This window comes from Tauraco erythrolophus, chromosome 19 (assembly GCF_009769465.1).
Source record: "Tauraco erythrolophus isolate bTauEry1 chromosome 19, bTauEry1.pri, whole genome shotgun sequence".
NCBI lineage: Eukaryota > Metazoa > Chordata > Aves > Musophagiformes > Musophagidae > Tauraco > Tauraco erythrolophus.
The window spans coordinates 403,396-417,150 of NC_141483.1; the positions used below are offsets into that span (position 1 = coordinate 403,396).

The 13,755-nt window shown below is 53.4% G+C and overlaps 1 protein-coding gene across 5 annotated transcripts in view; it reads left to right on the forward strand.

The window, feature by feature from the left end:
* The window catches only part of AIFM3 (AIF family member 3), a 36,563-nt gene that overhangs the window by 12,786 nt on the left and 10,022 nt on the right, over window positions 1-13,755 (forward strand). For all 5 annotated transcript variants that reach the window (XM_086623391.1, XM_086623388.1, XM_086623389.1 and 2 more), the window contains 10 exons: window positions 1,072-1,181; window positions 2,522-2,566; window positions 3,837-3,933; window positions 6,064-6,176; window positions 8,676-8,762; window positions 9,311-9,402; window positions 11,515-11,645; window positions 12,764-12,879; window positions 13,220-13,291; window positions 13,598-13,661. In XM_086623391.1, the coding sequence (XP_086479517.1) occupies window positions 1,072-1,181; window positions 2,522-2,566; window positions 3,837-3,933; window positions 6,064-6,176; window positions 8,676-8,762; window positions 9,311-9,402; window positions 11,515-11,645; window positions 12,764-12,879; window positions 13,220-13,291; window positions 13,598-13,661 (927 nt within the window). The remainder of the gene's footprint in view (window positions 1-1,071; window positions 1,182-2,521; window positions 2,567-3,836; window positions 3,934-6,063; window positions 6,177-8,675; window positions 8,763-9,310; window positions 9,403-11,514; window positions 11,646-12,763; window positions 12,880-13,219; window positions 13,292-13,597; window positions 13,662-13,755) is intronic.

Genomic DNA, 13,755 nt, shown 5'->3' on the forward strand with positions numbered 1-13,755 from the left:
AAAATGTCTTAAAGGGGAAAAAAAAAATCACCTTATGATTTTTTTGAGCCACTCAGTCTTAAAAATAACCACAAAACCGCAGCTCCCTGTAAATCAAAATCCTGTTTGTGGGGGAAGGAGGAAGCTCTTTGGGCTGACGGGATCCTTGCAGTTGCAAAAAGAAATGTCGCTGGTGTTATCGACTGAAGTGGGATGAAATTCCGTGGTTTCCCATCTTGGCACTTAAAAATATGCATCCCAGCGTTTGCTCAGGGCGGGCTCCAGGCAGGTCCCTACCCAGAGTCCCAGTACTGGCAGCAGAACTCAGTGCAGGGGCTGCCTCTGTCCCTGCATGTGGTGGGTGACGAGACGCGGCACCACTGTGCCCCGGCAAGCGACGGCGTGCACTCAGGACCAGTCCAGCATGGCCAGTGGCGGCCGTTGGCTCTGCCTCAGCGTTGTGAGCCAGCTCTTCCAGGCAGGGAAAGACAAAGTCCAAGGTAGCAGCCTCTGAGCAAACAGTTGTGAGGAGAGGACTGGTGGCACTGGGCATGCTCCGTGCCTTGCTGGAGGTGCTGCGGGCTCCTTGCTGCATCAGGGTCTGTCCCGAAACGCGATTGCTCTGAATAAGTGATGCTCTGCTTGAGGCACCGCCGGCTCCGGGTGCTACCAGGGCTTGCGATCCCAAACGGTCGGACCAGTCTCAGGTGCAAGTTACCATCCAGGTCCGCAACAGCTCCCACATGTCCTGTAGGAGAGGTGACCCCTCTGGGTAAAGAAGGAGTGTCACAGGGATGCTCTCCCTTGGTCTGGACTTTGAAGCTGCTCTGTGTGGAGCAGCACAGCTCCCGCTGCTGCGGGAGACCCTGGGCAGCAACCGTTGGCCTTCAGGAGGTCAACCTTGCTCAGCAGTGACGTTCACTTTGTGAAGACACCGAAGAGTCCACCATCACTGGGATGGCAGGAGGGAGACCTGGCCTCTGCCATCCCTGCCCTGGCCAGCTCACGGCAGCACGATCTCAGGGGGCTGCAGGCAGGGATGGGAGGCAGCTGCAGGGCAGCACCAACTCTGCTCTGCCGTGTTTCATGCAGGGGTTTTGTCCAAAGGAAGAGTCCGCTGTCCCTGGCACGGAGCTTGCTTCAACATCACCACAGGTGACATTGAAGACTTTCCTGGCTTGGACAGCTTACCCAAGTTCCAGGTGAGACTTTTTTTCTTGCAGTAGCAGAGGAAATCACAGAATCACAGCATGGTTGGGGTTGGAAGGGACCTTTGAAGATCACCTAGTCCAGCCTCTAACCCTCCTGCTGTGGGCAGTGACATCTTTCACCAGATCAGGTTGCTCAAAGCCCATCCAACCTGACCTTGAATGCTTCCAGGGATGGGGCATCCACAGCTTCTCTGGGCAACCTGTTCCCAGTGTCTCACCACCCTCATTGTAAAACATTTCTTCCTTATGTCCAATCTGAATCTCCCCTCTTTCAGTTCTAAACCATTGCCCCTTGTCCTGTCACTACAGGCTCTACTAAAAAGTCTGTCCTTATCTTTCTTGTAAGCTCCCTTGAAGTACTGAAAGGCCATAAAGTCTCCACGGAGCCTTCTCCAGGCTGAACAGCCCCAACTCTCTCAGCCTGTCTCCATAGCAGAGGTGCTCCAGCCCTTGCATCATCTTCGTGGCTTCCTCTGGACCTGCTCCAGCAGCTCCGTGTCCTTCTGGTGTTGGGGACCTCAGAGCTGAACGTAGCACTGCAGGGGGGGGCTCACGAGAGCAGAGCAGAGGGGCAGAATCCCCCCCCTCGCCCTGCTGCCTACGCTCCTTTGGATGCAGCCCAGGACACGGTTGGCTTTCTGCGCTGTGAGCACGCATTGCTGGCTCATGTCCAGCTTTCATCCAGCGGTACTCCCAAGCCCTTCTCTGCAGGGCTGCTCTCAGTCCCTTGGGATTTCCCCCACCCACGTGCAGGACCTTGCACTTGGCCTTGTTGAACTTCATGAGGTTCTCACAGGCCCACCTCTCCAGCCTGTCCAGGTCCCTCTGGATGGCATCCCTCCTCTCCAGCCTATCAACTGCGCCACTTGGATTGGTGTCATCTGCAAAATGTCTGTTTGCATTGGGATAAACATGCTTCTGGAAGACATGGAGCAAACATTTTCCGAGCTCATGCTGGAGTGGCCAGTGGAGAGCAGCACCTCACCCAGCTCTCCTTCCTCCCTGCAGCTCCCATTGCATCCCCCATGAGCATCAGACACCTCCTGGGCACCAGAGGGTGGAGGTGCACAGTCTGGGAGGTCTCTTGAGCAGGAGTGGGGTGGGACTGGAAAACCAGCTGCAAGCCTGAGATGGAAACCATAGTTGATATGAGCCAGGAAACGTCCCAGAGCCTTGAGCTGGGGCGAGCCATGCCATGGCCTGAGCTGCTCTCGCAGGAGGTGGCGAAACCTCTGCTCTGTTCGTTAGTTGTGGCACAGAGGTGGTAATGACCCTCTTCATGCTGGAGGCACTCACTGTCCTGCAAACTGCTGCTGTTCTGTCCTCCTCAGGTGAAGATCGAGAAGGAGAAGGTGTACATCCGAGCGAGCAAGCAGGTGAGGGGCCACCGGCATCCCAAAATCAAGACCCATTTTTGTTCTGTGTGCAGGGACGGGGAAATGCTTTTCTCTGGGCTCTCTGGCAGGGGAAGCCGGGCCTGAACAGAAGGATGTGTGAGCATCCAACGCGGGTAAACCAAAGGTCCACCAGCCTGCTCCTGCCTCGAGCAACAGCCCAAGGTCCATGCGGAGGCACGAGTGGCACAGGCAGAGGTGTCGTGTCCCGTTCCCAGTCCTGCCTGTCCCCAGCCTCCCTGCAGCTGCCGAACGCCCGCGCTGGGGTGTCCATGCCTTCAGGAGGTGTTTGCCCTGAACTTGTCCTATGTTTCCTTAAGCTCAAAGCAACTTTTAATTTAGTTGGCCCATGGAAACAGGTCTCTTCCACCAGCCTTTTGTCCTTGTCTGCTGGGTCTGAATGTGGCATGGCAATGACAGAGGTCATCCGTGCTCCCTCCTGAGCCCAGACATCAGCAGCTTTTGCTGGAGGACCCTGGTGTGTGGGCAGGGAGGGCTCCCATCCCCCCGGATAGGATGCAGAATGGAGCCCATCCAGGCCACTGCCATCTTTCTTTCCATGAAAAGCCTTCTTCTGATGCACGTTTGCACACAAGCATGTGTGAATCCAGTGGCTCAGAACCAGCCAGACCCTTATCTTGGGTTAGATCCAGAGAGGTCACGTGAATGGCAGCACTTCTACTCCAGTTGATTCAGGTGGGATGTGATGGGGAGGGTTGAGCCTGTTCCCTGTGTCAGAAATGGATTTTGGCCTCCGATGGCTGGCACCACGGGGTCCGTGCAGCAGGGCTACCGTGGCATAAGTCCTTAGGTATGCTCTGGCAGGTTGGACAAGTCCATCAGGTTCTTTGGATATCAGAGGTGTACAAGCTCTGCTCAGGTGCAGCATGAAGTTCCTGATAGGACTTCTGCATTTCCAGTCTTGCCTGTTGGCTGCAGAATTGCACAATGATGCACCTGGGCTGCTTTTTTCTATTTTTTTTTACTCCTGGCTTTGTGTAACTGGATGAATTTGCAGAGGATGATGAATTTCTTTTTCTTGTGTACCTTGTAGCAGAGTAGTGCACTGGATGGTGGAAAGGTATTTGGATGAGCATGGGTTTAGAGTCCTCGTTGGGTACGAGGTTGCAGTCGTCCCCTTTCTATCCAAGCTGTTGTGTGACAGTAGTGTAGCTGGCCCCATTCCTGCCTGGCTACCCAGGTTAAAGCTGAGAAAAGATAGTGACGTTTCTTCTTGCTGTTGGTGGCATAGGCTCTTCAGACCCAGAGGAGGACAAAGATGATGGCAAAGTGCATCTCCTTGAGCAACTATAACCGGAGCAGTACCAACGTGCTGATCATCGGTGCAGGTACGGGGTGGCATGTGCTGGGACTGCCGTGTGTGTCCCCTCCTGGTCGGCTGTGTGGAGGGCGGGGTGTCCGTGTGCCTTGCACCTTCCGTCACCCGTCCTGTGTCCCTCCCTGTGCAAAGGGTCAGACCAGAGGGTCTTCCTCAGCCTTTTTGTCCTACACACTAATGGTCCAAAGGAGCCTGTGCCTCTGGCCTGTGGAGCTTTGTAGTTCCCTGTCACAGTCCTTTGTAGTGGGTGCCCTGAACCCTCTTCCCTCTACGCCCTCCCCAGATACATCAGTAACTCCTGATTTCCACAACTGATAAGTGTAAAGTCCTCTCAGGTGTTCCCATCATGTGGATACACCTTTTCCTCTTGGAGCCTGCACATCTCTGTCTCATCCCATTGCAGCTGCCTGCAGCTCCAAAGCTCTTACCTTGAGGTGCTTCTCTGAAGATAAATTCTTCCATCTTCCCAGAAATTATCAAATCCCTGCATGAAACAGCAAAACTGCCAAGCTGTCTTTTCTTATCTCTTCTCCCAGCTCCGTTTGTGTAATGCAATTTTTGTAGAAAGCCTGATGGTGTGCGTTCCATCAACTGAGTTTGCCTGTTTCTGGAATGGGTTGGACGCTAGGCTGGACCACGCCATGGTGAAACGGAGGGTGGGAGGAGGACACGAGGTGTCTGGTGTTGAACCTGGGGCTGGGAGGGGACGGCTGCTCCTGGCACATGCACTGTTCTTACTTGATTACAGCCCCCCAGGTCACCAGGTCCAAGCTGTGGAAATGGGGAGCACGCTGCGATCTCCTGCTCCTGCCATCTAAGCTGCAGCTCGCAGCCTCAGCAGAGGGGAAAACCAGCCTGGCTGGCTTTTCCCTTGCTGCTGGGTAACATTTTTCCCTTCCCCGTGGCCCTGCTGTTTGTTGACTGAAAGCCAAGGTGGGACACTGCTGCTGCCCGAGGCCGGCTGGGCTGGACAGTCATCAAAGTCCTCAGCAAGGTCACTCCACAGGCAACGTTAGCCATTGCCGAAGGAACGTTCTCAGGCTTGACCAGCTAAATTTACAGGTCTGTTAAAGACCAAGTTCTGTTCTGTTGGACGGGAAAGGACATTTCAAAGCTGGGGTTGTGAGGAAGAAGTGTTGGGAAGAGACTGCCCATCCAGCCCTGCATTGAGGACTGAGATCCAGCTATGCCCCGCAAAGCAGAGGGCAAGCAACTGCGGCCCCTTGCTCGTGTCAGGGTCATCCTGGCATCAGTGCAGTGTCAGTCCTGGCTCAGTGTGCTCCAGGCAGCAAGCACGGGACAGCCACCCACCTGTCTCTTCTTCCACTGTCCTCCGCCTCCATCAACAGGAGCTTTTCATTGACAGACCAAACCGTGATACTGTCCAGGTCCATCTTCTTTCATTGGTATTACAGAAACTGGAGCCCTCACAACACCCACCATTGAGTGAGGCTTCCTTGGGTGAGAAAAGACTCAGGACATCTCACTTGACCTCTCAAGTCCTGCCCATTTGGCCAGGGAAGAAGGGACATGCCCATCAGGCTGCCTGGCTGCAGGGGGGACAGCACGCCCCAAGGCAGCTTTTTTGTTTGATTTAGCAATTTTTCTGTCTTTAAAAACAAGCAAACGACAAAACCTCAGAGGAATTGCATGCAAAACCTCTACAGTGAAGCACGCAACCAGCACTTGAGCCGCGACGAAGGCAGGGCTGCCTGCCCTCCGCGCGGGGCTGCGAGCTCACCCGAGCCGGGTGGGCAGAGGGGAAGCTGCAGGACCCTTGCCCAGCTAGGACAGTGCAAGGGGCCGGGCAGCCGCCCGTGCCCCTGAGCTTGTGCGAGGTGTGCGGGCGTTGGCAGCGCTCCTTGGGTGTGCTCTCTGGGGGTCTCTGTGAGTGGAGGGACGGACAAGTCCCGCAGAGGATTAACATCACGCCCCACAGACAGAGGGTCCTTCCTCCCACCCGCGTCCACCCTGACCGGCTTCCCATGCAAGCTGTTTGACTTGGGAGGAGCTGTGAAGTAAGGCCAGGGCTAGTGGAGATGGTGATCTTGGAGTCAGCCCCGGTGGGGTTGAGGAGCAAAGGGTTCAGCCCTTCCAGTGTCCCGTACGCACGGCTGCGCCGGTCTTCCTTCTCCCTTAGGGGCAGCTGGACTGGTCTGCGCAGAGACCTTGCGCCAGGAGGGTTTCTCGGACAGGATCGTGATGTGCACGATGGACAGACACTTGCCCTATGACAGACCAAAGCTCAGTAAGGTTTGTATCACTTCGGGTATGTCACGTTCCTCACCCGTTTTCACATTTGCCCTAGGACCTTTCCCCGCGGTTATTCATTGCAGCAGCACGTCTCTTCTTCCTTATTCGTCCTGTCTCTGTTTTCCCTTGAATTTTCCTTTCTGTTGGTGGCTGAAATATGAAACACAAAAGAGGAGTTGTTCGAACTCTGAACTAAGAGTGCTCCAGCACAGAAACAAGGGCATTCTTCATAGGTTTAGCAATAGCTGACTTGGCCAGGTCGTACCTGCCTGGATCTTATTATTATGTTTCTGGATCAAAATCTTTAGAGCAATGAATGGGGCATGTGAAAAAATTATATTGTCTACCAGGTTTTTTATTGGTGCGTGGCTCTTACCACCCAGTGATGCTCCATGTCATAATTACTATGATTATCAATCGTCATCACAACTTGGTAACTTGACCGCAGTGCAAAGATCACGTTTTCTGGCACACGTCCCATTTTGCATTCCAATTTGTAGACACAGGATAATCTTCTAACCACATTTTTTGTTACTGGTTCCTGAGCTTTCCTTGATATCAAACAGCAACTCAGGTCGGACAGCAGCGTTTGATCTCGAAGCTCGGAACAGGCGGTATATGTATTCCTCTTTACGTCAGGGATGCTTATCTATGGGGGCTGGGACTCTGCAATCACAGCATCCAACTCTGCTTCCAGCCCCAAGGAAAAACGGTTTTCAAAGGCAGGCAAATGTGCATGAGGCTTTTTGAGAGCATTCAAGCCATTTCTGTGCTTGGACAAGACCTGCCTGGGGTGAGGAGCAGCTGGCTGAAACCTGCGTCCGAGAGTCACAGAGGTTGTGCTGTGGAGCTCGGAGAAGGTCGCGGTCCCCGTCCCAGCCAGGCAGCTCTCCGAAACACTTGTCCCCACCATGTGAGTCTTACACTGCCTTTTCCACTCCCTGTTAAATAGTAGGAACATCTCTCACACCAGGGATGTTGTGCACGGTTTGCTAAACTCCCCACTAAACACCTCTGCCTGTGGTTGCTTTCAAAAGGTGCACAAAGCCCATGGAAGAGAAGGCAGAATTTTCAGGAACAGGCTGGGAAAAAAGGGGATTTTTCTTAATCCTATTGTGAGTGAGACTAACTCTGGAAAGAGTCATTAGAGGAGGAGCACGTACAGCTGTAAGCAGCAGAGTTCTTGCCTCCTGAAACTGCAGCATTGCCCTTCCTCTGCCTTGCTGACTGCCTGTTATCAATCTGTCCCGAGATCCCACCAGACTGTTCCTCTTCATCCCTTTGGACCATGACCTGCTCCCTGCTGTGCTGCGACATCCCTGTTACCGTCTCTGGAGCGCTGAGCAGCGGCAAAGCCCACGGTGGTTGTGCACTGCTGTGCGCTGCCCTCGCTGCACGTCGGCGCGGGCGCCACCACTCCCAAGCCGCGGGGTCAGACATGGCTCTCTGTAAACATTGAGTGTTGAAAGAATTTGCAGTAGAACCTGTATGACCCTGCACCTGCCTCAAGTCCCAAGACATGGGTCTGAGCACAGTGTTATGTGAAGTCACGGTAAGGGGGTGTCCTGCAGGGCTCATCCCAGCCCCTGAGCAAGCCACCTCCAAGGAGAAGGACCTTGCACATCCATCCCCGGTGACAGATGGTGAAGCCCCTGCTTCCTGCATCCTCTGCCCCTCTTGGGTCTAGCCCAAATGTCACGCCTGTATGGGTAGATGATGCTGCTGCTCAGCACTGTGTGATACGTTGCAGGGCTTGACCGAGGCATGCGTGTGGCCATGCCCGGCCCCGCTGTGCTGCAGGCAGGGAGGGATGCACTGGAGCATGGAGCAGCCTGCACGCAGGTCAGTTGGTGCTTGGCTGGACCTCAGCCCATATCTGGGCTTGTGTCCACAGAGTTAGAAGGACAGATGAACTCAGGCTCAAATGTGAACTCAACCCTGTGTGTAAAGAGGATGTAGATCTCACCCAAGTGATCAGGGAAGGATGGGAAGAGCGAGAACCTTTATCTTGCAGCTGAAGATGAGCAGATATGGGCCATGTGTCCCTGCTTCAGCTTTTGAGGGACCTGGTGCTGCATAACTTGTGTGCTTTTAAAAGTGTTGCCCTTGCTGTGTTAATGCTGATTGCTCTCATTGCTCTTTTAGCTTCCATTTCCCCTGGGAACTGGTTGTTTTCCAAATAATGGGGCTTTTCCTTTGCTGCTATGAACTCGTGTGTGTTACGAGGAGCTGCGGTTAGAGCTGCATTGCTGCGGTCCTGCCTTGGCCGGTCCGCGCCACCCCTGCGCCGTGCAGGCAGAGAGGGATCCAGAGCCCACTCCAGCATCTTGTGATGACTTTTTCTTGAAAAGGCTTTGATTCCAGCCCCTGGAGAGCAACTCTCGTAACCCGTGGCATAAGGACTGACTTCAGACCACCGCTGACGTGTTGGTAACGGGCGTTTCTGCACTCGCCTGTTCAACCCGCAGCGGTTTGACAGAAAAATGGCTCTTTTTGCAGTCGATGGATTCCCACCCGGAGCAGATCACCCTGCGCCCCAAGGAGTTCTTCCGCACCTACGACATCGAAGTCCTGACCGAAATGCAGGTAAGGAGAGCCCGTGTGTACCTGCAGGCCATCTTCTGCCAGCGCTGGTGCGCAGAGGCTGTGTTTAGGAAACCTGGCAGCTGCCTCTGTTCTTGGCTCACTGCATGCCGTTGCAGAAACGTTGGGTCTCCCCCAGACCCCTGTTTTATGTCCCAGAGCACAGGTTGCCTGTGGTTCCTCAAAACCACAGTTAATGCAATTCCTCCCGTGGCAGGAAGGACACCCTGTGCAAACTCCCTGGTGACCATCATTTCTTACCTGCCATTTGTGAGCATCCTCTCGTGGATCTGGGGTGACCAACTGGCCTGTGATTAGGATAATCAGCCTGCAAGCTGTGCAGACAAGTGATGGTTTAAACATTTCTCCGCGTTATTTTATTTATTCTGTCTTCAAGGATTTGTGAAAAGGCAACTAGGGATGTTTAAGGTCTGGGTTGGAGCCGTGGACAGGAGCACAGGGACTAAAACCCAACAGAGAAGTTGGTTGGGCTGGGAGCTCAGTGAACATCTGGGGTTTCATCCCTTAACATTACTTAGGAATGATTTCAGGTCGCGGCTGTGGATATCAAGAACAAGACGGCCGTGTTCAAGGATGGATTTAAGATGGAATACAACAAGCTGCTGATAGCGACTGGAAACACGTAAGCTACAAACAAACATTTTAAAGATCAAGAGACACTGTTTTATCTGAGAATGTGAGGAGCTTGTGCCTGGGGATAAGGGGTCAAATATGGCAGTTGAATCTGGACACTGAATTTTTTTGCAAGAGTGTTTGCAGAAAAGGCAAGGAACATCTATTGGACACATCTGTATAAATCTGTATCTATATCTGTATCTATACATCTATACATCTATAGATGCATAGATCTATATCTATGTCTATAGATCTATAGATCTATATCTATGTCTATATGTATATATATGATATGATATATATCTATATCACATATATCTATCTCTATAAAGCTGTGCTGGGTATGTCTGCTCAGCCACGGCCAAAAAGCCCCTGCGTCCCCCAGGAGTCACCCAGAGAGCAGGTAACCACCAGACCCGGGGGCTGGCAGGACAGCTGCGGGATTTGCCACCTGGGGTGTTTCATGGTCAGCGTCGAGGGCAAAAGGGTGTTAACAAGAAGTACCCACTGAAGCAGTTGGGGTTCGTGGGTTGCTTCATGCTACAGAAACTGATAGGAAACTCAGATTGGAAAAGGTGGAGGAGTTTGCCAGCAGCACCCTAACGCTGTGCTGGCTCGAGAGCGTATGGGAGAGAATCAGGAAATTCCCACTGAGTTCATCATCTTAGAATATTAAAATGAATGCCCAGGACCTTGAACATATTTTCTTCAACAAAAGCCTCCGAAATGGAAGTATCCTGAATTTTTTTTTTAGAGGTCATTTTTTCCATGTTACTCTCTTCACCCCTCAATAATACTCAACCCTGACAATCAGGTAATTCATCCATCTGAATTTCCATCTTTCATTGCCTGCCAACCTTTAAGATTTTTCTGGACAACGAAAGCTGAATACTTCTCCGTTGCAGCCTTCATTGGGAGTTGCTGTTGCCCCAGCCTCGCAGACCCGTTTGTGAGGTTTGCCCTGGGAGGGAGGTTTCCAAGACTGACGCCTGGTGCAGCCGTAGGGAGAGGCAGTAGCTCCGCACAGCTGCTGCTGGGGCAGAGCATCGCCTGAGCCCGGCGTCATCCCTAGCGCCCTGGAAGTGGCGGGTCGGTTTATTTTCCATAGAGGATTTGTCAAAATTGGCACTTCAAGATGAAAATGAGGCATCCTGGCTCCCTTTCCTTGTGCTCCTAACATCAGGAACACAAAACAAAGGAGGAGAAATGCAGTCCCTGCAAAATCTATCATCCAGGGAAGGGATGCTCTGCAGCAGCCGTAGCAGGGGCTTCCATCGCAGCCCCGTGTGCCGCCGGTAACGGCAGCAGCCTCGCCACGTGCCAACGGCTGTGCTGGGGCGTGCAGCGCTGCGTCTGCACCAGCCACCTCATTAGGTTCAAAAGAGGATTAAGCCTTTGGCAATAATTTCAAAATCATAGAATCATAGAATCATTAGGGCTGGAAGGGACCTTCAAAGGCCATCTAGTCCAAAATCCTTATGCACAAGCTCCAGGTACAGCAGGTAAATGTTTGTAAGATACTTAAATTATTTAGGATCGTCTATCCCCTTTCCAGATGTGAGTGGGATATGCAGGGAACAGATATTTAAAAATACATAAGCTCCAGTAAGTGCATGGGGAGGACATGATTAAGCTGCTGCAGCATCAACAGCACGCCCCTAGGAACAGTTGGGGAACCTGCTTCTGCAGAGGCTTATGAAACTTTCAATATCTGCTCCAAAGCATCTGCTGGAGGACAGAGTGAGTTTTCTGGGTCCCGTTAAGCTTCTGAAAATTTTACAACATGCCAGCGGTTAAGCACAAGCTTGCAAAGCAGTACCTGACCTGCGCTGTGCCGCATTGCCCCAGAACAGAGCTCACCACAGCCCTGCGGGCCCACGCTGCGCGGACGGGCTCAGGGTGACCACGAGCAGTCCCTGCTGCGCCGGCGTCCGCGGTCGCGCTCTGGTCGTTGTCCACCAGCATTTGGTTTTTTCCATGTTACGCCTCCAGCCCAGAGAAGGGTGAAAACCCAAAAGGCTGAGATGCTGCTGGAGCCCTGGAAGAAGGGTCTGCAGTCCCGATGGCCACCACAGGGTCAGGAAAAGCAGCTGTGTGGCCCTCGATGTGTGTTTTTCAGGCCCAAAGCTCTCAGCTGCAAAGGCAAGGAGGTGGAAAATGTTTTCAACATCCGGACACCCGAAGATGCCAACCGTGTCGTGAAGCTGGCCACGAGCAAGAACGTGGTTATCGTGGGAGCGTCCTTCCTGGGTGAGTGCTCGCGCCACGGGTGTCCACGTCTCAGCTGTCCGCGCCGTCCTGCAGACGGTCCCAGTCCCTCGCCCAGTTTGTCACTGCCTGGTTAGAGGTAACCCCTACCCCAAACTGGACCTCGGACTAGTCCAACTGCCAGCTCCAGGTGGATGGTAAAGACATCTCCTTGGTGAAGAAATTGATTCTATTGAAGAGGCTGGGCTGTTCAGCTTGCATGGACACAGATAGTGCTGTCCCAGTCCGAAAAGCATATGGCAAGTCCAGTACTAGTGCTCAGGTGGTTTCAAATCCGGTGTGTCTAGATTTGGCTTCAGCTGGGAAGGTGGAAGCTTTTGGGTTTATTTCTCCTTTACCGTTCAGCAGGGTGGTGAATTTTTAAAATACACAGGAAAAATCGCATTGTTTCTTTGATGATTGTTCTTTTTGCTCGATGTGGTTCTAACACAATCATTGTGGGTCCTGTGTGCCTTAAGCATAAATGGTTATTGGTCAGGGAATTTATTATAAAATTATCAGTATTTGTTTTTCTTGGTTGTTTTTTTTTTTTTTTAAATCCTGTTTTAGTGTTTCAGTCAATCCCATCTACAGGAAAGCATGTGGTGGTGGGGCAACTGCAAACTGCAGGTCACCAAACAGATCCATTTTCAGAAAAAAAAATTAAAGATAGAAAATGTCTCGGTGAAGGCGAGCACGAAAATTGTCCGGTTCTGATCGGAGGAAGCAGCCAGTCCCAAGGGCTGTTTTCAGCCCACAGCTGATTACCTCTGCTGAGACAGTCCCAGACGCAAGAGGAAGGTTTCCCTCATCTGAGGTCCCTTGCTCCAAGTGCTCCAAGCTTCCTGGGGCACTTTGGGACCTTATCATGGCCAGTTCCTCACTTTGGTTTTTGAAACCTGCATCTAAGAACAAATTGCCATGAATCATAAACCTCACCTGAAATGGGGTGGCCCCTGGTGGCCACCAGGTCTGGTGGCACTCCACATCTCCCAGTAGGGCAGCTCCAACCTCCCCAGCTAGGAGCGGGCAAGGCTGCTCCTCCGCTGCGGCCAGTGCCGGGGACGCGGGGTAGTGCCGGGGGGTTCCTGTGGCCACTCGGACCTGCTGCTCTTCCCCAGGGATGGAGGTGGCCGCCTACCTCACGGAGAGGGCCCACTCGGTGTCCGTGGTGGAGCTGGAGGAGGTCCCCTTCAAGAAGTTCTTTGGAGAGAGGGTTGGCCGCGCTGTCATGAAGGTGACCTCACTTTCCCATCCGGGGGGTGGTTTTGGTGACAGGGCAGGTTCTGCTTATTTCACTTATTGCACTAATTAATTTGACACATTGATTAAGCTGTGATGGTAGCAGTCATTAGAAGGAAAGAACGGGCTGTGTCTTCCCTCTCATGGTCCATGTGCTGCAGAGCACCTTCTTCTGGACACGTGCTGGGGACGGAGATGGTGCCAACCCCCTTTGCAGCGTGGGTCGAGGCGAGCCCGGAGGGTGGGCAGGGCAGTGCGGGGGGCACAGGGACACCAGGGGCGGGCATGGTTCGGAGTCCTGATGTCCCCTGCACTGTCCCATGTCCCCTCTCCAGATGTTTGAGAGCAACAGGGTGAAGTTCTACATGCAGACAGAGGTGTCGGAACTGCGGGAGCAGGACGGCAAGGTGGGTGCGGGCAGGGGCTCCCTGGGGGCACCACTACGGCGTTCCCTTTGCCACTGGGCTTTTGCCCTCTACGCTTTCCCAGCCCCTGAAATCTGTATTCCTGGATTTATCCCCCAGGAGCAAACGTGCTCCAGCACCGTGTGTGGGGGGGTTTCGTTGCTCGCCCCCTCCTCCTGCTGCTGTTATAAGGAATTACGGCCAACTCGCATGTCCAAGGATGAAGCGAGCTGCCAGCCTGGCTTGCTGCTGCTACAGGGTTGGGATTTGGTCCGTAAATAACCGCCATGTCCCCTGTGCCCCGCGCAGCTGAAGGAGGTTGTGCTGAAGAGCGGGAAGGTCCTGCGCGCGGACGTGTGCGTCGTCGGTGTCGGTAAGGGGCCGCGGCTGCGGCAGAGCCCGGCGGGACGGCGGCGCTTTGCTCGGCGGAGGGGATGTGGCAGCGACGGGTGCCCAGGGCCGCCCCC